The sequence below is a fragment of the Clupea harengus genome, chromosome 1, assembly GCF_900700415.2.
Source record: "Clupea harengus chromosome 1, Ch_v2.0.2, whole genome shotgun sequence".
Classification (NCBI taxonomy): Eukaryota; Metazoa; Chordata; class Actinopteri; order Clupeiformes; family Clupeidae; genus Clupea; species Clupea harengus.
The window spans coordinates 17,678,942-17,704,910 of NC_045152.1; the positions used below are offsets into that span (position 1 = coordinate 17,678,942).

Genomic DNA, 25,969 nt, shown 5'->3' on the forward strand with positions numbered 1-25,969 from the left:
CTTGTTACCAATACTGAAGTCATTTGACTTTTACTTTGAAACCAATGATTCATGCATCGGCAAGAAAATCAAATGCAGCCATCAGCATCTTGCATAACAAGATTAATTTAACGCAGTAATCTCGAGAAATCTTTCCTTCTCGCCTGATGTATGTGCCACATGATTGATTTTTTTGTGCGTGATTATTTCATAACTCTCCACCTCTGTCTTAGCAACTGCCAGTGGTTGTCATGCCAACACAATGACGTATTTTGGAGTCCAGAAATAGAAATGTGGTCCTCAAAGGCATCAGTGTGTTTTTACACCCAGACCAGAGGCAATTCTGTTGAGGTCAAGCTATGAAAAGATGCATCTACGTGCATGTGTGTGTTTGTGTGTGTATTAGTGTGTGTGTGTGTGTGTGTGTGTGTGTGTGTGTGTGTGTGTGTGTGTGTGTGTGTGTGTGAGTGTGTGTGTCATGAATGTGTATGCATGACCAATATGAAAAAAATTCATAGCATTATAGTACAAGATGCTGACATCAAGAAGGGGTGCTGAATAGCTATTGTGGTATGGTTTGATAAAACACCTACACACCACTTTAAATATGCTCTATTTTTAGACTTGGAAGGTTTTGTTCATCAAATGTAGAAACATCTATGCTTTTATACATATATAATGTCATAGATGGACTCTAGGGTGTTACGTAAGTATGATGATTTATCTAAGCGTTGCCTACGCTTGAAGTCTGTGCATTAGAAGCGGGCCATGAAACCGTCATCCATCAGTCAGTCATTAGAACAGTGACCCAAATAGAAGGGCCTCATAAGCACTCTGAGCTGCGGGCATGTGGGGCTAAAGCACTGTTGACAGAGAGAGGCAGCAGGCAGGAAGGAACACATTGTGTCACCTATCCTTGACCCCTTTTCCATGTCCATGTCTCTGCCAAGTTATAAATGCATGGCAGGGTGGTTTGCAATGATATTTGTTTATGTTTTGGTGTGCAGTGTATAAGTCGTTATATTATATTATTTTAAATTATATTATTACTTTCACCAAAGAGGTTATGTTTTGTGGTTTGTCTGCAAGATTACGGATACACAAATAAATTTCACTTTCGTTAAAGCAGAAATAAGTAGTTCTGTTCCAAAACTAGCAAGCTAACTACCTATAAGGCATGCAAAACCTTGCAAACACCACCAACAGCCCAGTTGGCACTGACAGAAGCATGCCAACACACTAACTGGTGTCTTTTGGCAGTTTAGCTGGCAATGTCATGCTGTGTAAGCTTTTCTTCCATTTTTGCCGGGTGTTCCAGCCTCCAACACAGAACTACATAGTGCATGTCCTGGATGGCAAGTGGGGAAAACACAGGTGTTTATCTGTCCTTCACATGACCATATGTTATCAAAAAGGAATTTGAGGATGGTACCAAAACTAGTTGCCTATAAAACATCAAAAAGTGTAAAATTGTTGCAAAGTGTAACTTTAACATTGCGAGGTCTCTGAGTGCCCTTCTAATATGATATGATATTATGTTATATTACAGGGGAGGAAAGGTACTTATGACCACACAATTTCTTCAATCCTCAGAGGGTTATTAAACAGTTATTAACAGTGTAAAAACATTACATAGCCAGGTAATGTAACTATGGTCAGGTCCCTGAGGACTGATTCACTGTTACATGAGGAAGTGTCTCAGGTTCAATAATGCAGGAAGTCAGGCAGGTTAAGAAGAGCAGGGCAGAATGCAGTGGCAGGTTATGAAGAGCAGGGCAGAATGCAGTGGCAGGTTATGAAGAGCAGGGCAGAATGCAGTGGCAGGTTATGTAGCACAGTGGGTCAGGGCTCCTCGGGTCCCTCCTTTGGTGACGTGCCACAGTGACCATGAGGCAGCGATTAGTGCTAGCCACCTGAAAGCACCGGGGGAACCAGTGGAGCAGACCGGAAAGAAAGAGATAGTAGTGTCATGCATAAAGTAGAAAAGACAGACCAAGAATAATAAACACATGGATTTGTCACAGGGCATATGTACATTCTTTGAATTCATTTAGTAGATCCCTCACTGCCAAGTACAACACAATACAAGTAAGGGAAACACAGGGGCACCAGAGATCAGATGACACAGCAGTGCATAGATCAGAGTTCACAGCTGACACACTTACATGTTTGACCTTTTGACCTCCACACAATATGAACCCTTTAGTGCACATGTCCTATGATATCACACATGTCTTTGTTTCCAAAGATCTCAGAGGTGAGTGCTCAGAGCACAGACTCTTCCTCGTTCAGCAATCAGAGGGTTGCTAATTCGATCCGGACTCCTCCTCACCAAGTGTCAAAGTGTCCTTGAGCAAGACACTGAACCCCCAACCAACCCCGTTGTGCAGGTTGCCACCATCCACCATCGGTGTGTAAATGGGTAAATGTCTGAGGCGTTGGTGTGTAAAGCACTTTGAGTGCTCTATGAGTAGAAAAGCGCTATATAAATGCATTAGCCCTGGAGGAAAATTTTCCCCTAAAGTGCTTAGTCTAGCAACCCAGAGCTACACCTTTTTACACACTGCCAATTCATCTCCATATCTGGTCAACCCAGAGCTACACCTTTTTACACACTGCCAATTCATCTCCATATCTGATGAAACCTTTTAAACTGAGAATTTTTATTTTTTTTATGTGAAACTGTTATACCTGAAATGCCCCAAAACAACTTTGACAGGCATTTCCACCTCATCCACATGGTTCTGTCTTCCACAGCAAGATGACAAATGTAGAATGTAAACTAGATTTAGGGTTGTTTGTCTTTAGCATCACAGTATAATTACAACTCTAAAACCAAGTTATTTCCAACATTGTTTTAAGGAAGATGTACCTCTGTCCATTAAAGGTTAGTCTTTAAAGAACAGCTTACAGCAGGCGATCAGATTGACTAGTTTGACCATCTTTCAGCATGTGTTTGCAGTGTTCTGATCTGCACACTGATTATGAGGTATTCACTCAAAGTTTCTTATGTCACACTGTAACAATTGAGAACATTAAGACATGTTTAACCCTTATTGCATGCAACACAGACCACAACCATGTATAATCTTTACCGAAGTACAGCACAAGGCCACAGTGTACTTTGTAAATCCGTCTTTAAATGAACTGTAAGTGCAGTGTAAGTTTTGTATAATCAGGATTCTGTAACTATCTGCAGGTATCCCTTGTTAGCAAACACACCATGAGCGTGTCTGTTTCATTTAAAGCCACAGTAAGTAATGTTCGCCTTTTTCTTCTTCCTCCACCTTCTGTCCACTCCATCCCTTTCAGGGGGAGAAAAAAACAAGCAAACAAATGTTTGAAAAAACAAACAAACAAATGCTCTCTAAAAGAAATGCTTTTAAGAAATATTTTCAACAGACAAAGCTTATATAAGCGTATGAATAATAATATGTAATCAATAGGAACGCTCAAGGCTAAATGTGTGATATAAAATTCTCAGACCAGCGTGACTGCATTTGGCCCTGAAAGTTTCTATCTGTTCAGGGCAAATTAGATGGTTCTCCAGTGCCAAATGTTTATCACTCAAAGCCAATGCTGACTGCCACTATGTCTGGTCAATAGGTTAGTTCCAGGTTATAAATGTCTCTGCACATCTAAGGGCTAACTTAGACACCGGTAGACTCCCAGGGCTAATGCATTTATATAGCGCTTTTCTACTCATAGAGCACTCAAAGTGCTTTACACACCAACGCCTCAGACATTTACCCATTTACACACCGATGGCGGATGGTGGCAACCTGCACATCGGGGGCGGTTGGTTGGGGGTTCAGTGTCTTGCTCAAGGACACTTTGACACTTGGTGAGGAGGAGTCCGGATCGAATTAGCAACCCTCTGATTGCTGAACGAGGAAGAGTCTGTGCTCTGAGCACTCACCTCTGAGATCTTTGGAAACAAAGACATGTGTGATATCATAGGACATGTGCACTAAAGGGTTCAAATTTGCGGGAGGTCAAAAGGTCAAACATGTAAGTGTGTCAGCTGTGAACTCTGATCTATGCACTGCTGTGTCATCTGATCTCTGGTGCCCCTGTGTTTCCCTTACTCTACATTTGTCATCTTGCTGTGGAAGACAGAACCATGTGGATGAGGTGGAAATGCCTGTCAAAGTTGTTTTGGGGCATTTCAGGTATAACAGTTTCACATAAAAAAAATAAAAATTCTCAGTTTAAAAGGTTTCATCAGATATGGAGATGAATTGGCAGTGTGTAAAAAGGTGTAGCTCTGGGTTGACCAGATATGGAGATGAATTGGCAGTGTGTAAAAAGGTGTAGCTCTGGGTTGCTAGACTAAGCACTTTTCCCAAAATGGTGAAGATCAGCCTTGGGGGGTAAGATGAACCACCGGTTCACATGACGTTAAGTCAAATATTTGGTGTTTAAACTAGAATTGCATCTTCACAATCAACAACGGACATATTTCAGATTTTAGATGACACATAACAGCGGTTATATCATGTAATTACTGAAGAAAAACTGATAGAGGCTCTGTAGTCATGTGCTTCTAGCCCTAGTTTTTGTTTACGTCCTTGTGAGTGTCGTAGAAGCATCGCTCTTTTGCCATTTTGAATAGCATTCTCCCTACATATGTGACATTAGTGTTCATATCATTGGCTTCAAAGTTTGTGATTCTAGGGATCTTCAGAACATGATGTGACATGCTGGTCTTTATATTATGTTTCTAGCCTAAAAAGTTTGCAGGTTTACCAAACACAGTTGAGAGTCTATACTGAAAGTGGAAAAAAAATCTGTGAATGTTCCTCAAAAGAATAAAAATGTAATTCCATTTAAGACTTCCATGTCTAGTATACCTAGAGACTTGGCAAACCATCTTCAGGTTTCAGAACTGTAGACACATTAGCTAGTTATAATATTTATTCTAATGAACACCAGCAGAATGGTGGATTCCACTTATGATTGTATTAAAGACACTAAACACATTAAAACACATTCAAATCTGGTTAATACAATAGTTTTTCTCAGATTACTCAATTTACCCTCTCAGTTGGACCACTTTTTTGGGATCCCACATATCGTTTTCTGCTTGAGTTAGGCACACTGCTAAGGTTCTAATTGATGGCACACACCCTGAATTTGAGTTGTAGACCCATGCATTAGTTATATTTATGTCTCATATTCCCTTGGATATAGGTCAACTGAAGTAACCCCCATTTTACCCTACCCTCCTTTACCTGTAATTTAGAATAATCTGCTGTCTCTACTACCATTACAGCTACTGATGCTACCACACCTAACCTGATGATCAACGACCAATCTTCTCAGCTCCACCCCCACTCCACTAATTGACTAGAGAAACTGCTCCACGTCATTTTCTGAAGTAATCGGAGGATTCCTAATTTGTTCTATGGAGACAGGCGAGTGGGGTACTCGAACAATATTATCCAATGGTTTTAGAAATGGATGCGTTATTCGAGAACAGGCGGGCCTTCTGCTAATGGGGTGGGTTGTGAAACCAGAAGAGGCGGTCCCTGAGAACATTATCACGAAAAGCCACGCGGTTCATATAGGGATAGTGGCCGTCCTCGCCTGAACTTCACATAGAAAGACACAAATAGGAGCTGGGGCATCACGGACGAATCAGAACGGACCAATGAAGGGTTGCAGTGAAAACAACATGTTACAGTCGCTACTGGATATTGTAGGGAGTGTGGGATTTGTTTTCTAGTGCTGTCGCTGAATCCATTACTGCAGGTGGCTTTTAAGTATTATTTCTTTAGAAATCAGTCCTTTAGTAAAGAACACCGCGAAGTTACCGGATTCTGGTCATTCGCTAATCTAAGGTAATTATACTTTACCCAACAGTCTGTACCTTTTAACGATAGCCTCTATCTTCGCTTGTTCGTTGTGATAGACTACGTGAGTTAAAATGTCATGTAAGGCAAAATGATGTTTTTAATTTGTAATGTCGTGCGGCAGTTTGAGGCAGCTTTAACGTTAACAGTTACACATCTTTTCGGTAGCCTATCTATTCTTGCCAACATGTTTTTGCCAAAATCGGCAGCCGCTACATAACTTTGCTCATAGAAGCAGTTTGCGGTGGTAAGTGAACAGAATGGGGGACACCATTTAATAAGAGAACAGCATAATCTAATGTAAGAATAGTCTACGGAGCTCAAATTCAACGAAGTCAGAATAAGGACACGGCGAATCTATGTCAGGCGCTGTAACAGTTTACGTAACGAGACTGAGACGTAGGCTATCTCTGGTATCGTGTAGGCTAATTAGTGTGGTGGTCTGGTGTTCAACACAGGCTATAGGTTGGAATGGGGAATAGGCTACAAGTAGGCTAGACTTTCAAATTCGGTTTGGTCAGGATAGGTTTAAATCAGGATTTTCAGACGCAGCATTGTAGACAAATTACAAACAACCTTTAATAATATTTAAAAGTCGCTAGACTCTGTGCGTATGACCAAGCGATACATTAAACCTGAATATGCACAGCGCGTTGTCTCTTATGTAAAATCACTAGTAGTACTTTAGATACGGCATTCAAACTCCTACCGACCTTGACAAATCCTTTGAAAATAAAAATTAAAAACAGGGAATGGTTCAAAGAGACTCTAGTCTAGGGCTATTAATATAGACAGGGTTTAACTGTTACAACAGCAAGTCGTCCAATGAAAAAAACGTCGACAGTTTAGCTGTAGCCTACTAATAAAAAACGCCTACGTCTGGGAAGTTATGAGTAATTCTTTGAAAACTATTAATGGAGAGCATAACAGCTCAGCTTGAAAATAGATCCGTCTTGATTTTCGATTAAGTCATTTCGCGTAATGTGCTTCTCAGTGGAGCTCCAACAACTTGGGGGGTGGGGGGGGGGGCAGACTAGAGTTACATAATGTAAGCGATCTTACGCAACTGCCTGACCGAATCTTTTGTTGTATTTTTCGCTTTTTCCCCACAAGGTGGAGCCATTGTCAAAAGCCATTCAGGTTTGCTGTGCAACAACAACCTGTCATCAATGAGTTTTACTGCACCAGGAGTGTTTCCCGAAGAGTCTCAGGAGATGCGAGAGCATGGAGTCCTTGGGGTAGAAATGGCCTCTCCCAGCACGTTCACAGATGAAGCCGTGTCTATCCTCACGTCCAGCAGCCTCTTGGCACGCTCACTGCTGGGGCGCACCACTGCAGTTAAGCGCAAGGAGCCGGAGATGAGCGAGAGCCAGGCGTTAGCGGCAAGACGCAAGCGGGAGTTCATCCCACAGGACAAGAAGGACGATAGCTACTGGGACAAACGCAAGAAGAACAACGAGGCGGCCAAGCGTTCGCGGGAGAAGCGGCGCGTCAACGACATGGTGCTAGAGACCCGTGTGCTCGCCCTCCTGGAGGAGAACGCCAGGCTGCGGGCCGAGCTGCTGGCACTCAAGTTCCGCTTCGGCCTCGTCAAGGACCCGTCTAATGTGCCCATCCTGCCCCTCACACAGTCACCCCCCACCCCCCAGCACTGCTACCTGCCCTCTCCCCACTCGGGTCACCCCTCTGTGTCTCAGCCTTCAGGTCTTCAGCTGGGGCCTCGGAGCTTGGGTTCCAGCACAGCCAGGGGCGACATCGCGATGGGTGACGCGGGCAGCATGTCGTCCGAGGACTCTGGCTTCTCCACGCCGGGCGGCTCCAGCGTGGGCAGCCCTGTGTTCTTTGAGGAGCGCCACGCAGGGGAGCGCGACATCAAGCTGTCCCCACACTGCACCGAGGAGCAGGAGACGCACCACCCCGCCGGTGACGGCCTCCTCCACGCAGCTGGGTCGGCGCGCTCCCCCATCGCGCTGCACCTCTCTGGGGAACTCTCTCAAGCTATGGTGGCCGTCGTCGGGAAGCTAGATGGTGGAGAGGGGATGAGGTGCCTCCCCCACAAGCTGCGCTTCAAGACGCCTGGCAGTGGAGAGGGCAGTGGCAGTGGCAGCGATGCACCAGCGGGAGACAGCCGTGGCGTTCTGCATCCCACCGCCGCCGCTAGGAGCTGGCACCCGCCCGTGGACGGAGGGGAAGGTGCTGCAGGGTTCTGGTCCCAGGAGGGAGAGCACGCCAGGCCAACACCTTATGAGCACGCCGCCCCCAGTGGTGGACAGGGGCAGAACGAGAGTCAGGCCGCCACCCACATGCTCAAGTCCCAGCTGACGTCTCTCAGTGAAGAAGTGGCCCAGCTGAAGAGGCTCTTCTCTGCACAGATGGTGTCCAAAAGCAACTAATGAGCACCAACACAGAGACCCCTTTGAATAACATCACATCACCTCACCAAAGCAGACCTGGCCTGGCCTTCTTCATCTCCACAACATGCAAACAGGGAGAAGGGATGGGAAGAACAGGAGGACACAGAAGGAGAGAGCAATAATGGACTGGACCTGTCACAACTCTACCTCTGCTGAATCTCAGCTAAGAAAGATACAAAAAGAGAGATCACACAATAATCAACTGCCTAACACACTCCTCAATGTACAACTGTTTATGTGAAATATGTTGTGTAACACTGTTGTTTCTCACTGCCCTAGTCACTAACTTCAATCCCACCTCACTGCCCTTGTATGGCTACACAGTGCCAGTTACGTTAGCTGTTCGCTCTTGCCTCCAACACTGAAAAGGCTCCAGCTCCATATAGTGTCTGATTTTTATCACAGAGGCAAAATGACAGGCTGCAATCTAAACACAAATTCTTCAAAAAGAGGCGCTTATCACTCAGTCCAACACTTCACCTCCTGTAGGTCACTCTATAGTCCTGCAGGGGTTGGGAGAAAGCTGAATATTAATTGAAAAGATTAACTGGTTCTTAGCTGAATTAGAAACATTTGACAGAGTGAAATGTCGGCGGACCAGGGCCCCCTGAAGGCCAAAGAGGGGTACCATTTGAACAGAAAATTAAAATCATCACTTTGCTTTGTTTTGTTTTTAAAACACAAGGGAGACTCTAATTACTCTTTCATTAAATCCACAGCGTTGAAGCTGAGAGGACCCCTGTAGGAGGGGAGGGGGCATAGCAGGGGGTACACGATCACTTCACACTCTGTGTGTTTGGATGTGTGTGTCAGGACATTTGAAATGACCTGGGTTTACAGCACACACACTGCTAACTTACATTTGATGATGGAAATTGTCATGTCTTGTGTCTTGTGAACTTATGTTGCGAGTTTTGTACATGTGAATAAATATGTATTAAAATACTCTTGAACTCTTTTTCTTTTTCAATTAATACTGATGACCCCCACATTACAACCAAAGAGCTTATAATGTTTTCAGTTAATCAGTTGCAACTTAATGAAGAAACTCCAACACATACAGTGCTTAGGGGGAGATGGCCATGGAGCAACATGTGGCTTCAAGAGTTCAGGGCTTTCTGACAGACAGTGGGTAACAGTACACTGGTGGTGAAACATAATGTCAGTACAAAATCAGCAGTACAAAACTGCAAGGAAGTTTACAATCGGACAACTGATTATCTTCAATACACCTCACAAAGACAAGATATACCAATGAAAATACTCTCTCTGTCTGTCTGTGAGGACCTGTCTACACAACAAAGGTTAAAGTTAAAATAAAGCTTTGTGAAAACTGAGAGGTTTTGTTGTGTTTTGACCTTGTGTCAACACAACAACACAGTTTGTCGGGGCTTGAAAATGCATACTCTTGAAAACGGGTTGCAAAGTGGAGACTTTTGAAAACGCAACCCTTATGTTGCAATGTGGACATGCAAAAGCTTTTTGAAAATGATGACACAGCCCCAACTTTATCCAATCACGGTTCATTATCTGTGTAACTTCAGCTGGAGCTCTGCCCTCCAAAGACTCCACCATGTTCTCGGCGGCAATGAATAGAAAGTCTATTTTTGATTGTCACACGTAGTGATGGGAATAGGGTCTCTTTGAGGGGAGCCAGATCTTATGCTTCTGTTCCTTTCCGAGAAGCTGTTCAAAAGAATGGCTCACTGTTCTTTTTTCTTTCTTTTGGTGGGCGGGACGTTACTCCTTCTCACAGACAGATAGAATTAATACTAAGGTGTGGTCAACCTCATGTCTGAGTACTAGCTCTAGTCTGTCATCTTCTAGGTCCTTCTTCTAGTCTTCTTCTAGGTCCTATTTGCCAATACTGTAAGATTGCGCTGCACTACCACACTAACTGATAACTCCAACCGTATCTTCTGTTTTTTATTCATGCTCTTTCTCTCTCTCTCTCTCTCTCTCTCTCTCTCTCTCTCTCTCTCTCCTTGCTCTCTCTTGCTCTTGAGCCAGAGAGGAGGGGCCCATTTTGAATGGTGTGTTTACAAACAGCAACCAGTAAATATGACTCATTCTGCCTTTCAGGAACTTCAACCGACAAGGTGACAGACATGTGATGGTGGACAGATAACGTAAAACTAAAACTTGCAAACAAGTGAATCAAGCGCATACAGAACAGAATACAACAGAATAATTCACCATTTCAAAAAGATGTGATACTAATAGGATATATTTTTTCAAGTATGGTAGAATAAAGTTTTGCTCTTGTATCTAACATCCTTATTATTCCATAAGAAATACGTATGTGGTAAAAAGTTTTGATTATAAGAGACCAATAAGATAACATTTATTTATGAAAGTCAAAGGGAGCTTGGATATATAAAACTCACTGCACTGGGGAAATTCTGTGCGCCCACATTTAGCTGATGTTGAAAAAGAAATGATTTATAGGATTCATCTGATCTTGTAGTGCCATTGCTTTGATTGGAATCTTGTTTAGTTGTAGGCTATAACTTGCAGCATAGGTTATGCAGACCTAGCCAGCAATAACAATTTCACTAATTTTTGCATTTCTGTGTGTGTGTGTGTGTGTGTGTGTGTGTGTGTGTGTGTGTGTGTGTGTGTGTGTGTGTGTGTGTGTGTGTGAGAGAGTGTGTGCGCATGTGTGTGAGTCACTCACTCAGGAGTGGGTCATCTTATCTGTGGGTCAGTTAATCCCTCAATGAGACAGACAGGCAAACAGACAGGCGGTCAGACAGTCAGCTTCAAAGCCAGCCGGTTAGATAGACAAGTGCTATAGTCAGTACTTAGAGAGAGATTACTTTGATAATGTCAAGGTTTGTGGATGGAAAAGCACCAGATGATGATGGTGGCAGGAGTGGGAGAGGGAGGAAGATAGATATTAGATATAGGCCTACAGTATAAAAGATTAAATAATGGATTCAAATTGTGAATACGGTTGTAAAAGTGATAAGTAACATGACAAGAACAAAAACCTTGTCAACAAAACAGAAAAAAACAAACTCAAATAAAAATGTAACCATTCTTTTAGTTTAAATCCACTCAGTAGAGGGCAGCAAATGGTCAGTTTCCAGCTCAACCATTCTGAGCCATGTGGTGCTTTGTCGAAATATCAAAAACAAAATCCTTGAGTGCACATCCTCTTCCAGTGGTGAATATTGCTTACATCACAGAAACCACATCTCTAATGTTGTCATGATGGTGATGATGATGGTCAGGATACACATCTTAATAACAGTGTAAAAGACTGGTGGTGCATGAGACTGAGTGAATTGCAGAACGTGTCTGGGTAGTTCAGACGGGATGCCTCCTGGTGATGCTAAAGCAAAGCTGCAGCTACACAAAGGAATGCAGCGTGCTCACACACACGTCTCGCTGTGGTTCAGAGATGTGCTCTCTGCTAGCTGGAGTAGCTGACTGCAATGGCATGGCTCTCTGCCCTGTTGGGCAAGCCCTGGCCAGGGGAAAGAAAGGTGTCTGACAACAGGAGTGCACTGATGACGGGTAGGGGGCCTGAGATCAGAGAGACGTGTTTAATGAAGCAGGTTCTTGACCTTCTCCTGACCTCTTTCCCACCCTCAACCCAAAAAGATGCACACACACGTGCATACACAGATATTCAGAAAGACGCTGACACGCACCAACACAAATACACACAGAACAAACCCCCCATTTTCTGCCCACCCCCATTTTTGCAGAAGATAAAGCCTGTTGCTAGGCAGGCAGTAAAACTGTTGCCATGGGAACACTCTCCCAGACACAGCTTGGTGGAATGAGGTGGGGTTGGGGTGCGTTTGTTGGGTTTGGGGTGGGGTGGCTAAAGGGGGATAAGGGGGAGGGAATAACGAGACACCAAGTTCAAAGCAAGTGCCTAGGCTCTAAGCTGGCAATCGGCCTCCTTTGTAAACCTCTTCTCCTAAATTGGGGTATGAGGATGCATTAAAGGAAGACAGAGATATCTGTGGTCTGCTGTTTAGAGAGTTGTGCCATTTCTTTAAATTACAGGAAGGAAAAGGAGGAAGTAATGGTATGACAATTTGGTGTTTTGCCAGACTTACTAAATACATACCTCTATACAATAGTAGTCACAATAGTGTTTAAAGAGTAGAAGGTACCGCAAACACACAGAGCATATTACAAAAGTAAACTGGGTGATGGGGTAAGGTTACTGCCATATTCATTTGACTTTGTATCCATGACTGTGTTTTGGTTACCAGTTTGAAAATATCTTAACATAATCACTCAGTAGGTATTGTCATAGTGAAGCGCTTAACATTTACTGGTTTCATACTAAGAATGTAAACAACAGCAAATGTACTGAGCAATCCAAAATTATCTGGGATTTCATGGAGAATACCAAGTCCTGGATTTATTAAGGCCAAATGTGTTCAAGACAAGATAGCCATAACCCACTTTTAAAATGTGGGCTAAAACAGCATCTGTTTTTGGGCTTGTCCAATTACCAGACAATGAACTTGACATTTGAAATATGTTCAAAATGACAGCTGCTTTGAGGAAAGGTGTTACTTTTTATTATTTATTATTATTTTATACTGAGGGCTTATTTCTAAAAATGACTCCCCTACATTCCATTTTCTGTCCTCTATCTTTCTCTCTAGTAACCTTATTATGTGTATCTCGGTCTACATCTGAGCTAGTCTGGCTCAGAGCCGAGTCTCTCTCTCTCTCTCTTTCTCTCTCTCTCTCTCTCTGCTGCAACAGGATTCTGAGGAAAAGAAAGGGGAGGGGGACGAGAGGCTGGGCGAGAGCGCGAGAAACAAAACGTGACTAGGCACCCAAAGCGTCCTGTTATGCAACTACTGACCTACTAACATACATTTGGAGACGGAGTGCGAGAGAGGGAGGAAATTGGAGCAACTCACCAACATAACACGAGGAACCACTGCAAAATAAGGGACACGCTACCCGACGCCACACTTGGACACCGATGACTTTTGTGAAGAGCGCTGATCCATTTGCAACTCTGATCTAATTCTCCACGATACAGAGAAAATAATTCATACCGAAAGCACTGCGGCGAATATTGTGGGATTTTGGTTTTAACATAAAAAGGTAGGTTTTATTTACAAATACACACAGCATTCCTCGGTCATGTAAGCGTGTCTCTTAATTATTCCAGCAGTATTGTAGCGTGCAATTGAGATAAATAAACAGGAAATACTGATAAACACTAAATCGATAGGCTCATACTTCACCTATTGAGGTGTGTACGTGATGTATGTATGTATGCTGTCATATCCTTCCTAGAGTGATACCATTGTATCTCTTTGTATTATGCTACCTATGTTTACTAGCCTTGTTTTGAGTGAGGTGCTGCTCGGTAGCCTGTGCATGGGGTGGTCTGAGCTTTCTCTGAATGTCAAGGCGAGGCATTTCCCCCCGTGATTCCGAAGTGATTTTATAGGTGTCGCGCTACAGTGTTATTATCATATTAGGTGGATAGAGTTCTTCCGCAATAATACCCATATTTGTTTAGCAGGTACCATGCTTTCATATAGCCTTAACCGCTGAAATGGTTGTCCAAATATAGGCTAAAAAAATCACGCGAATAGTTTCGGAAGGTCAGCCAACTCGTGTTTTTCAGTATGATGTAATTTGTATAAAATATTTGGATATCGGTCATTGGTTTTTTTCTTGTACTTTTAGTGGACTGTTGTTGTTTATATTTTGGCCCGGATTGCTAATCTTTTTGACAGCTTTCAAAGCAGCATATACTCTACATTTCTTCAGCAGGTTACGGAGTCAAAGCGGGCGCAGAACTGCGAACACACTTTTCGCTGTCACGTGTAGCTGTCCTCCGTAAAGGTTACCGCGGGTGTTTATGTTAGCAGAGTAGCTTATTAAACCCTTTCCTGTCCGACACAGTAAGAGAAAATCCACAAAGCAAAGTCCAGCCAATCGCTGTGTTGGTTTGGATTGTGGAGGCGAATTGCGTTTTAACAACCAATTTCAAATTAAATTAATTGATTGACTTGTTAGTTAGGTCATTTTGCAAATAGGTTAGACTGCAAAGACTCCGTGTAAGCTAACTGATGCATCCAAGAGGATGAGGCAGTTTGAGGTGGCTTAAGTTAACCAGACCCATCGTACAATGCGAGAAGAGGGATAACACCACTAATTCCCTTAAACGCGTGCTTTTTGTCTGGTGTGTTCAATGTAAGTGTTCTGTTGGGCTTGAAGGTGAGAGAGAAATGACCCTTGCATGCAAAACCTTTAGACCTCAATATTTTAGTCGTGGACAGCACAGTGATCGCACTGAGGATCCAAAACATGTCTTAGTGCAGGTAGTCCATCCAATAAAAGGTGTATGACGCACCATGCTTTAGCTCCTAATTTTAGCACAGCTAACACATTCTTTCATTGGTAAGATAAAATAACACAAGGATGTTATCTGAACCTTAACAGTCATCAGTTAAAGAAGGGGCAATTTCCCGAGTTACAAACCTTGTTGTCTAAACAAGCGCTGCAATTTATCCTGTTCATGCCTAATTGGTAATGCAGCCTTTTTTTGTTTATTTGTTTGTCAATGCGGTTTTTATTGTTGCATAATATACAAATGATATAATTAAAAGAGGGCCGGGAGACAAGTGATGCAATCAGCGAAAACTCTTAGCCGGTAACGCGCCTGGTAGAGCGGGAATGCCAAAAGGTTGGCGTTTCCCCCAGGTTCGCTGTGCCAGTGCTGAATCTAGGTCACTCAGTCACTAAGGGAGGGGGATGCGGTGCGGAGCGGAGGAATCCATCATGTAACCCTGCCAGCGGAAATCCTCTGCCATTAGCCATAACATAAAAACACAGACATGGTTGTCGGGTGGAGATAAATATTGTATTTTATTCCATATGGTTATGAAGTGCATTTTATGTATGGCTGCAATTAGTCAAATATATTGTACTATTGCGTCACATCGAGATGTGTTGCGCTGTCGTTCACACCAGTTACATCCTTTGTTCTGGCATTTTAATATCCATTGTTTGGGTATTTTACCTACAAATATGGGGTAACGTAGCATGTTACAAATGCTACGTATTTGTCAATTGCTAAAGTTTATAAGCAGCTCAGACTTTACTAACACTGACACGATCATGCATGATTTTGAGGTAGTAAATCTAAAAAAAAAACATTTTAATATCTGGAATAGTCTCTGTCTGGTTGTCCACTTTCTCAGGGTTTTCTTGGCACATGAGTGATGATAAAAGATTGGAGGGGGCGGAGGAGCTTTGTTGTTTGGATGTGGGTGAGCGAGGGAGAGGGAGAGGCCAATTACAGCCTTTAGTAGGCCATGGAGCCCATGTGACTGGGAAAGCACATGGCCTGGGTCACATTTTCCCCCTGGCTCCCTTCTTTTCCCTGTAAGAGAGAGTGATCTGAGTGTGCTTATAGAATGAGAAGTTTGACCCCGGCGCTCCGCCCTGCAGTCCTAAGATTCCTCGTCCTCTTTCTTGGAAAAAGATAAGGCTGTGATTTCTCAGGGGAGAATTCAGAGTGGCCCTTGTCACCCACCCCACCTTTCCACATGTTGTATATTAGCCTTGCCCTGCCGAGGATAGGAGCCCCCTAGCCAGGGCTGAAACAACCTCTCCCCTTCTCCCCTCTGGAGCCACAGAGGCAACACGTACTGCAGGCATCTGGGCTTAGCTGGATTTTCCAGGACTCACCCAAGTCTGACTCCTGGAGCCTGGGAGTGTGGCGGTGCATCTCACGACTCACCAAAGTCTGACTCCTGGAGCCTGGGAGTGTGGCGGTGCATCTCAGATTCTTTCCCCTTTGACAAACCACAACTGCTGGGTGAACCATCCTACTGACATTTACAGATGCACACTTGTCTTTCACAGACAAATATACACACATAGAAACACATGTACAAATATATTATTCAAATAAGCACAGATATATGTGGCATCACAGGTCTGTACTGTGTGGGTCGATGTGCACCAGATACTGGAGGCCTGAGTCACCTATATTGTACTGACAACTTTGGCTCTTCTAGTCTTACTATCCTTTGTGCATAGCAGAGCTATTCATGCTTGTCTTTCCCTTTTTTGTCAGTCTCTCGCTGTCTCTTTTTTTTTCCGTGCCTGGTGAAAGATGAGTTGGCATGGCCATTGACGTCAGCCCGTACTTCCCTTTGGTGTCTGTGGTTAATCTCCCTCTGGTCTCGGGTGGTTTTGCACATGAACCTGTCACTGAGGCTCATGTGTCATGGTTTGCTAACGTTGGTAGCACTTTGTATCTTTGTTTGTGCTGTGTGTCATAATTGTTCACGTGGAATGCTCATTTCCTGTGTTAAGTCCCAGCATGAAGCATCCATGAAGCATCCACTCTCCTTCCTGTTTAGTTTAGTTGATTTAATCTTTGCTAGCGCTTAATCATGCTATTCATCTAGCCCTTCTTTTGTCCTGATGTCCGCTCTTCTCTCCCCGTCTCGTCTCCTACTCTCTATTTTTAGAGTAGGCTTCCATGATCAGCCCCCCCCCCCTGTTGCCCCAGCTCACTTGTTGCTACCCTGACCTATATTCAGTGGAGTGAAGGAAGGCAGCACGTGGACTATTTGCCGTGCGGTCCCTGTTTTTTTTTTTGGGTCAGTAGGACATTCTGAGAGATTGTCTCTTTCTCCACTGCATGTAACATCTTAACTGAAACTAGCTTTAAATAAACACAGCATTTTGCACAGTGGCGTAGCCCCATGGGCCAGATTGATTTGCCTTTTACACACCAGGCCAAATAACCATTTCACCTCAATTCAATTAATTTGCCTTTTACACACCAGGCCAAATAACCATTTCACCTCAATTCTAATCAAAGATATCAACTGGACGAAGCTTAAAGGCATTGCATTTTTTTTACTTTTGAGGTTAGAGACTCTGAAAATTAGTTTCCCCATTTCCTCATTTGCAAAAGCTGAAGTGAAACCTGCAACAGTGGCGTCAAACAATCTGTTGTTGTGTAAGGCTGGCCCAGACGGCTGAGACACAGATGAAACATAAGCCAGGATAGGAGAGGAAAGCCTGCCAGAACATGAGATTACATGGCAGTCAGCGGTAGTGAATCAATTGCAGAAGCGTCATGCTGGGTTACGTAAATGCAGACCCGGTGGCAAAGGCATCCTCTTGGTCTCCAGCTCAAGGTCAAGTGCAGCAGTGCTCTCTGAGGGAGATGCATCAGCAGTGTTCTTTAAGGGAGATGCATCAGTAGTGGTGGTGCAGATTTTGGGAACTGCTAAGCTCTGGTCAAAACAAGGAAGGACAGCAGAGGGGAGGTGGTGGGTGTGGTGGAGGTGGTGGGTGTGGTGGCCAGGCAGATTGGAAACATGTTCAGCAAAGCTGGAAACTGACATCAGAAGACATGGATTGGCAGGGGGCGTGACAGACCGAGGTGACCAAAAGTGCATGTCTGCGGGTTGTCCATTAAAAAGAGCGTTAAAATGCTGTGAGGATTTTGTCTTAGTTTTAGGATCATTAGCCTTAATACTCTGTTAGTTTAAAATGAGCATTCAATAAAAACAGGGACATTTTTGGAGTTTAGTATTAACTACAGCACATCTGTCACATAACATGGATAAGCCATCTGTGACTACATGGAGAGAATCCACTGAATCAACCACTGGCTGGTTGTGAACACCAGATATCCTTCTACAAGAACCCCACTCCAAACACACACACACACACACACACATAAATCAAAGCCATGTGTTTTCATGAACTAGGCTACTGCTTACTTTGCTAGGTCGTAACTAGAGACACACCTGTTTTGACAATTATCAAATGGGTTAGCTGTTTATTCCATTATCACTGACCATTATAGACCCCCCCCCCCCCCTACAGTATCGCAGGCCCCTAAACTACACAGTCGCCCCTCACCCAACCCATATCTTGAGTTATATGTCTTCCAAAACCACGTGCCAGTGGTGGGCCTCAGTGTCGGATGTGTCCCCCTGCCCCCACTTTCAAAGGACTTGACCTATATAGCCATAGCTCCCAGCCCCCACCCTCCTGCGCCAGACTCCCTTGTGACCTGCTTTGGCTTTTCGGTTGACCTCTATTTGTCTCCCTCAGAGTCATCATCAGGAATTCCTGTCCTTGTTTTCCTCTTAGCTAAGTGCTTTTAAGGTGGCTGTTGACCTGATTTTTATGTAGAGGAAGTAAGAACCAGACAAGCAAGTACTACAGAGATACAATTGGATTTCTTCGTCTCAGGCAATTAGGGCTGCTCAGCCAAAACCAGAGGCAGAGGCACAGATGTTAATGTTGTAAAAGCAGACTGGAGGGCCTACAACCACTCCCCTCTATCACGCTGATGTAATACTGGCTAATGTTTCACAATAAGAAAACAAATGGAGTCCTTGCATTTGCCAGACATTTCACAGTCTGGCTCACTCTGCGGTTTATTTTTTTCAATACAGAATTGTAGAAATATCCACAGAAGCAATAGCCATGAAAGGGATGTTTGACTTATGGAAGCATCAGAACTACATGACAGATGCTTTCCCTCCAAAAAGTAAACCCAATCCTATTCCATTGGGAGGCATTACATCATAGAGGCCAAATTCAATGTTTAGTCTGTGAGCTAGGGTGAAAGGTCATAGACTGAGGAAATCAATAGCAAGGGCAGAAGGTCAGACACTGCTTACCATGTCTGAGACACCATTCAGTGGTTGCTAAGGGCAACGGTCCTGTGAAAGGAAAGCATGCAAAGCCATGCATAAAGAATGGATCTAACATTTTCCCCTCCAAATCTCTTGATCAACCAGCCAGCCTGCCAGAAAGAAAAGCAGGCTTCATTTAAACAAGGCTTAAAAATAAACTGTCTTTAAAAGTCTGCAGTGTTGAGCTCAGTGGCTGGACTGCAGGGAGATTAACCGATCTTCATTTTTCTTTGTTTCCAGGATCTTTTATCTTCCACGCAGCTGGAGGCAGAGAGAGGGAGCGGCTGTACCCCTCCCTGAGAGACACCCAGGCAGAGGTAGACCGAGTGACCTACATCCTGCAGCACGCTTGGGGCATTCGGGCACATCTCCGTCTGTCTCCAACAGCTCCGTCTTACCAAAGAAAAAAACGAACAAACAAAGAAAAAAGGTCAGCACTGGGCCTTCCTGCTGTGCTCATAACATTCTTCAGACTTCAGGAATTCTGCTTTTTTTTCTTGTCCCCTCAAGGTGGCTCTGACCCACTCTGCCGTGCAAAGGCTGATCTAGAACAGTGAGCCCTGCCTCTGGGGAAAACATTATTTCTTCCTCGAGTGATACCTAGCAAGGTTGCAGTCTGGCTCCCACAGAGCAGAAATGGAAAGCCTGAATTCCCCTGTCATGACCTCTCCCACAGAAGCGAAGAACCTGGACCAACTGGACACCTACTCCAGCTACAGCGAGTCGCTCCCTTCCCCACAAGACAACTCATCACGCCAAGGCCGTTCGGGCAAGCCCAAGTCCAATATGTCCTGCCGGCGTAAGCGGGAGTTTATCTCAGAGGAAAAGAAGGATGCCTCCTATTGGGAGAAGCGCCGCAAGAACAACGAGGCGGCCAAGCGTTCTCGGGAGAAGCGGCGCCTCAACGACATGGTGCTGGAGAACCGTGTTATGGCGCTGAACGATGAGAACGTGCGCTTGAAGACAGAGTTGCTGCAGCTGAAGCTCCGATTCGGACTCATCAGCACGGCTTCATATATGGAGAAGAGCCAACAGCTAAGTGGTGCGCCAAACGTCAGCTCCTCTTCCTCCTCCTACTACACCAGCGGCTACTCCAGTGGCTCACAGGTGATGATGAACTCAGACTCTTCAGAGGCCGAGCAGTCGGGCCGTGGAGAGGGACACATGCAGCATGTCAAGTACTCCCCACGGGGGTCCCTCTCAGACTTATCAGACAGTTCTTCCAGGGACAGCCCAGAGCCCATGGCCTACAACATCAAGCAGGAGGGAGCTGGGATCGATATGGATATGGATATAGATATGGGTGTTGCCACAACCCCCACCAGCACCACACAGCTGATGTACAACCTCCACCGTGGCTTGAGTGCTAGCCTTCACCATGAGATGGAGGCCTCCTACCACCAGCAGCAGCTCCACCCCAACCACCAGCAGGAATCGGTCATCAGCTCACCAAACTCCAGGGCCACCCCTCAGAGGAGCGTCATCCTCTTCCGCTCCGGCAGTACTTCTCACCCGGTGGAGAGCCAGAAGGCTCCGGACACCAACCAGCAGAAGCCACAGTCCCTTCCCTCTGCCCCTCAACTCACCCAGGCCTTTCAGGGAGGCTTGGAGATCCTGGCAGAGGTGACCAAGCAAATGGAGAGGAGGACCTTAGACTCCCCTCCCTATGAGTACACCAATGGGTATGGAGTCCACCACCATGAGAGGCTGGAGACCCCGAGGCTGGAAGGTTCTGCCCCAGACCTCCTCCGCAAACGGGAGGAAGCGGCTGAGCACCACGTGTACCATCATGGCTACCTGAGCTCCAGGGATGAAGAGCCACCAGTTCTGACTTACGAGGGAGGCTCCCAGGGTGACTCTTACTATCCGAGACAGCAAACCTCGGCCAAGGACACATCGTCAAGTGATGGTGACCCTCGTAGCTCAGACAAAGACGCCTCCACCGATGACGAGTCCCCTTTGTCCTCCTGCTCTGATACGGGCAGCTACCAGCAGCACCTGTCCTTAGCAGTGTCCCCGGTGCACTTCGCCCCAGGCACCTCACCTCAGGGCCAAAGCAGAGATGGAGCGGGGGATGTAAAAGGCACCGCACTGCCTCACAAACTGAGACTCAAACACAGAGCGATAAGCACCAGTGGCCAGGAGTCCCCCACCACCCCACCCATCCTGTCCAGTCCTTTACCCCAGCACCCTTACCTGGCGCTCCCCCAGACTGGCCAGCAGGAACTCAGTAAGGAGCAGGAAGCAGGCCACCAGCTGCTGGACATTTGCAAACCGGCCTCATCCTCCCTGGGGGGATCGAGGGCAGAGTGCGGCAAGAAAGACTCCGGTAGCCGGACCAGCCGGAACCAGAGACTCGACTGAAAGACAGAGAGCTTTCCAGGGCAGCATGAACAGTGGTTCCCGTCAAACAGATGGGGGAACTTAATGTTATCCATCTTTCCCTTCGCCAACCCCCCCCCCCCCCCCCCCCGCAACTCTTCCAAGTCCATCTTCTGGGACCAGAGATCTGGACTCAAAAAGTTGATACCCAAAAAAGGACTCAGCCTTTGGGTGCACTGTATGATAGATTGTACAGACTTTCTGACCTCCTTCAAACAATTGCCCGTTTCAAACAATACGAGCACTTTTGCCTATGGACGAGAGGAGGAATGGAACCCTTTTTGTCTCATGGTTTTCTTTGTACCTTTACTGTTTCCACCCACAGTTAAATCAACAGTATGCAAAAGAGGCTGAGTGGTGCAACTGTGTCCACTTAGACTATGCTGGGGTGTAAATAATATGCATAGGATTGCCCCTCTGTCATGGATTGTATATCACACACACAGATATGCAGACAATAGCTATTTACTATGTGTACCAAACATAACATTTTGGGAGGAGCTCCTACTGACCAAAGATGTAATGCTTTAAGTTCCATAATTTTCTTCCCTACCTCTTCAAGGTCTTTGTATTTCTTTATACATCATCACCCCTGACACTTTGTATATTTCCGTGCTAGTATGACATTAGTACTGAATTACTTTATATTTTCAAGAAAAAAAAAAAGTTACATAAAAAGATAAAAATGAATGTGGGAGAAGGTTTGAGGAAGATCTAATGGCATAATCAGATCAGCTGTACAGTATCACAGTGTTTCTATACCACTTCAATAAAACCTTCTTTCTGAAGATTTAATTTCTCTATGAATTAGTTTCATATGAAAACAATGTTCCATTTTATTTGCAAAGGATGTTTGGCCTTTAAATGCTATGAAAAAAATAGCTCTAAAATACATCAGTCCCCTTCTGTGAAGAGACACAGAAGATTCCACACTCAATCGCGCCCCATTTAATTTGTTTACATGCAGCCATAGGTTTTGCCCTCTGTTCTGTATTTATTTACCTTCAGCTCGGGTGCCAGCCACAAACAAGTGTTTTTAAATGTATGGTACACCTTAACAGATCCCTCACGAACTTAGTCATTCAGTACAAGGTCAGATACCTGAAACCATTGAGATGCATATTATTTATTTCATTAGGAGTCATCATGACTTAATTATTTCCTAGCTCTGCTGTATCATTATATCACACAATTCATTTTTGATTGTCCTCACAAAAAATGCCCACGAGGCCCTCTGTCAGTCGCTGTGAGGGCCTTCACCTGCTTCACTCCAGATTGTTCCTAGTGTCAGACAGATCTGCATTTGAACGTAATGTGTTAATCGTGATAAACGATTGAAGTGCCCTGCTTTTCTACTATAAACCTGTAATTGAGTGTGATCTTTAGTCTGTCGTTTGTTTTGGAAACGTGCTGACGCGCAGTCACACACTCACAAGGTGTCACACACCTTTATGGCCTTCTCCCCATGTAATAAGATGTCATTATTGCTCTGTTATATATGTAAAGTTCCCCAAGCCCCTGGACTACACTGTAATGATTTTATAAGGATTTTGCTCTCTTTCTATTGTTATTATATATTATTTTTTAAAAGCTCTGGGTGTTGTCTTGTTGTCATTTCTATTGATCTGCCTCTTTGTTTTTTCCTCTGTGTCCCTTTTGCTGTCGATCGTGTTATCTACCCCCCAAGTACCCCCAGTCACTCCTCCCCAATACCTTCTCTTGCCCCACCTTTACCTCTCAGTGTGTGTTAAGATCAGTGATGTTGGTGTTTTTTTTCACTGAAGGTTTTGACTAAATAAATAATTAAAAATTATAAAAAAAGACAATACTGAAGGAAGTTGTGTGTGGAGAATAAAGCGCACATGTTCCGTTTTTGATGTTGATGTGTATGTGAGGAAAAAACAACACTAATGTTCATGCTGGAAAGATTTCAAATGGACAAAAATGAATAAAAAGGATTTCACATTTCTCAGCATCAACCAGCATGTGGTTTTCTTTCATTCAGCCGCTCAACGAACATGAACCTGCTTGCCTCATAGCAGTTTGGAAATATCCTGCAGAGCAAAGAGCAGCAGTTAGTTATCGCATCTGGAAATCTACCCAGATGTCAGTCTCTAAAACCAACAAGTGAATAGAACCTGGAGATTAATTTTGTAACATGTATTTCACTTCCATGCGGTTATGGTTTGGTAATGTTCCATTTAATTGCTGGAAGTTTCCTATGCCCTGGAACCCACCAGAATAAGATGGAAAATCCCCAGTGAGATTCAAATGAAGAGTATGAAAAGACGACACTGGTGGATAGCAGTTCTTACTAAACACCCATTTGTCAGACAATACAGTGTGCCATGTGCAACACTGATGCTTGTTCAGTCCAGTCTATAGACAGGCCAGGTCATGGCTTCCCTGGAGGCTCTCTCAACCCCCTGTGTGACACAGAGGAAGCAGCAGAACAGAGGGCTAATCTGCTCATCTGCTCATCTGTGTGGTGTGAAATAGGGTTAGTGTGAGTGTGTGTGTGTGGGGGGGGTTCTGTTTTTTAATCACTTTTATTTTTTTTTGTCTTCTTTTTATTTAATATAGGGCATAAACATAATGATGGCCACCAACAAATGGGTCTGAGTATAGCTGAAGAACCCAGGTAGACTGGTATTCGGTTGTTGTGGGGAAATGCTTGGGTAAAACATTGACGAAAGAAGGTGCCCTCTTGACAACCCCAGTGAAATGCTCACAAAGGTGTCTTTGTGGTTGCTGTTACGTAACGTTGAGTATCATTCTAATGGTGGTAGTGCACCCTGCTGTGTTGGAATACAGTCTAGGTTGTTGGATGTGAGTACCTGTGTGTAACAGTGAGAGGTTAGGCTGCTGTGGGAAGTCCCCAACCGATAGCACAAAGGATTGGACATAAAACAACAAAACTCAAGTGGTGTGAGAAAGCACCGTGAGCCCGCTCCTGCAGACAGGGGTTGGGCTGGTGGATGGGGAGCAGGTTGAGGGGAGTAGCGGAGCCGGGCGGCGACAGAGGAACATCCCAGGCCCATTGACCCACATGTACACAGACACAGAGACAGGCCCACTGACCCACATTTACACAGACACAGAGAGAGGCTGGCTCGCTGCTCTGATGTAACACTGCCCTACTTACCAGCCCCGCGCCGTCTGGGGCCGAGGCAACACACAGGTGTGCCAGCTTAGGCACGCAGATTAGATTCACCAAGCCAAGTGCGTACACTCACACACACTCACACTTTACTTTGAGCTTAATCTAAACACAACGCCATTGTATACATAATAGGGACATACACAGTACTGCTGGCAGTAGTCATTTATATCATCCTAAAGTTAAGTTAAGTTAACCATGCACACACAAGCTTGTCTGTGTTTAATATACTCTTAGCATTACTATACTTAACACAGCCCTGCATCAAGCCATGTACATATATCACACATCATGTACGTCTGGAGAAGAGGCCAATGAGTCAAAGTCATATCTGAAGGCCGTGTCTTCCCAATACAACCCTGATCAGTACGTGTCCATGTGCCTCTTGTCAAAGTCATATCTGAAGGCTGTGTCTTCCCAAAGCAACCCTGATCAGTACGTCCATGTGCCTCTTGTCAAAGTCATATCTGAAGGCTGTCCTCTGGAGCTACACCACACTCGTATCAGAAACTTACCTGAGTTCATTCACCAGCGAAACACAAAAGGTACACACACATACAATTAGCACACAGATTAATAAAGTTCTACTGGTCTTTCCCAGTGTCCAGTTTCAGTTAAGCACCACCATTATTCCAGTCGGGGCAGGCATGGGCCAGAGGCACCCCCGGAACTGCCTCAGTACTGCTGCCTGGTCTCAGTGTGGCCAGAGGCACCCCCGGCACTCACAGTACTGCTGCCTGGTCTCAGTGTGGCACCCCCGGAACTGCCTCAGTACTGCTGCCTGGTCTCAGTGTGGCACCCCCGGAACTGCCTCAGTACTGCTGCCTGGTCTCAGTGTGGCCAGAGGCACCCCCGGCACTGATTCAGTACTGCTGCCTGGTCTCAGTGTGGCACCCCCGGAACTGCCTCAGTACTGCTGCCTGGTCTCAGTGTGGCACCCCCGGCACTGATTCAGTACTGCTGCCTGGTGTTTTAGTGTGGCCAGAGGCACCCCCGGCACTGCCACAGTACTGCTGCCTGGTCTCAGTGTGGCACCGGGAGCCAACAGAGCTGGATTGGCGTCAGGGGAGACGTGACCGTGACCTGGACAGTCTGTATGCATGCATGCACTTGCCAAACCAACAGTGTAACATTACTGGAGCTTGGCCCAAAGAGCTCTCTTACCAAATCACATTCAGTGCTTTGTCCTTTGCACAAGCACTGCTGAGAAACTTGAGTTACTTGAGCCAAAGTGAATGCCCTACCATCATTCTTGTGCATGGATGACAGACTCATTACACTCATGCCCAGCTTTCCCTAATCTCCCTCTGCTTCTTACAAGCTTTTCTTGTATGTGATTCAGATACACTAGAGTTAACACTAGAATAGAAACAGAAAAACACCTGAAATGGTATGATGCAGGGAGAGGTTCTGTGCGACCAGCCACTCTTTTCTCCTCAGTTTTGCTGCGTCTGAAACGAGCTCTAGTTCAAAACAAGCTCAGAGTGGGGGTTGAGT

General features: G+C 45.0%; 2 protein-coding genes across 2 annotated transcripts; both read left to right on the forward strand.

The window, feature by feature from the left end:
* Nucleotides 1–5,430: 5,430 nt before the first annotated feature.
* Nucleotides 5,431–9,206, forward strand: nfil3-6 (nuclear factor, interleukin 3 regulated, member 6). The gene is made up of 2 exons (XM_012818303.3): nucleotides 5,431–5,822; nucleotides 6,948–9,206. Exon 2 carries the CDS (start codon nucleotides 7,004–7,006, stop codon nucleotides 8,225–8,227), a length of 1,224 nt encoding a protein of 407 aa, XP_012673757.2. The 5' UTR covers nucleotides 5,431–5,822; nucleotides 6,948–7,003; the 3' UTR covers nucleotides 8,228–9,206.
* A 3,776-nt stretch (nucleotides 9,207–12,982) lies between these two features.
* Nucleotides 12,983–23,291, forward strand: nfil3-2 (nuclear factor, interleukin 3 regulated, member 2). Its single transcript, XM_012818291.3, has 2 exons — nucleotides 12,983–13,339; nucleotides 19,171–23,291. Exon 2 carries the CDS (start codon nucleotides 19,567–19,569, stop codon nucleotides 21,292–21,294), a length of 1,728 nt encoding a protein of 575 aa, XP_012673745.1. The 5' UTR covers nucleotides 12,983–13,339; nucleotides 19,171–19,566; the 3' UTR covers nucleotides 21,295–23,291.
* The last annotated feature ends 2,678 nt before the right edge of the window (nucleotides 23,292–25,969 follow it).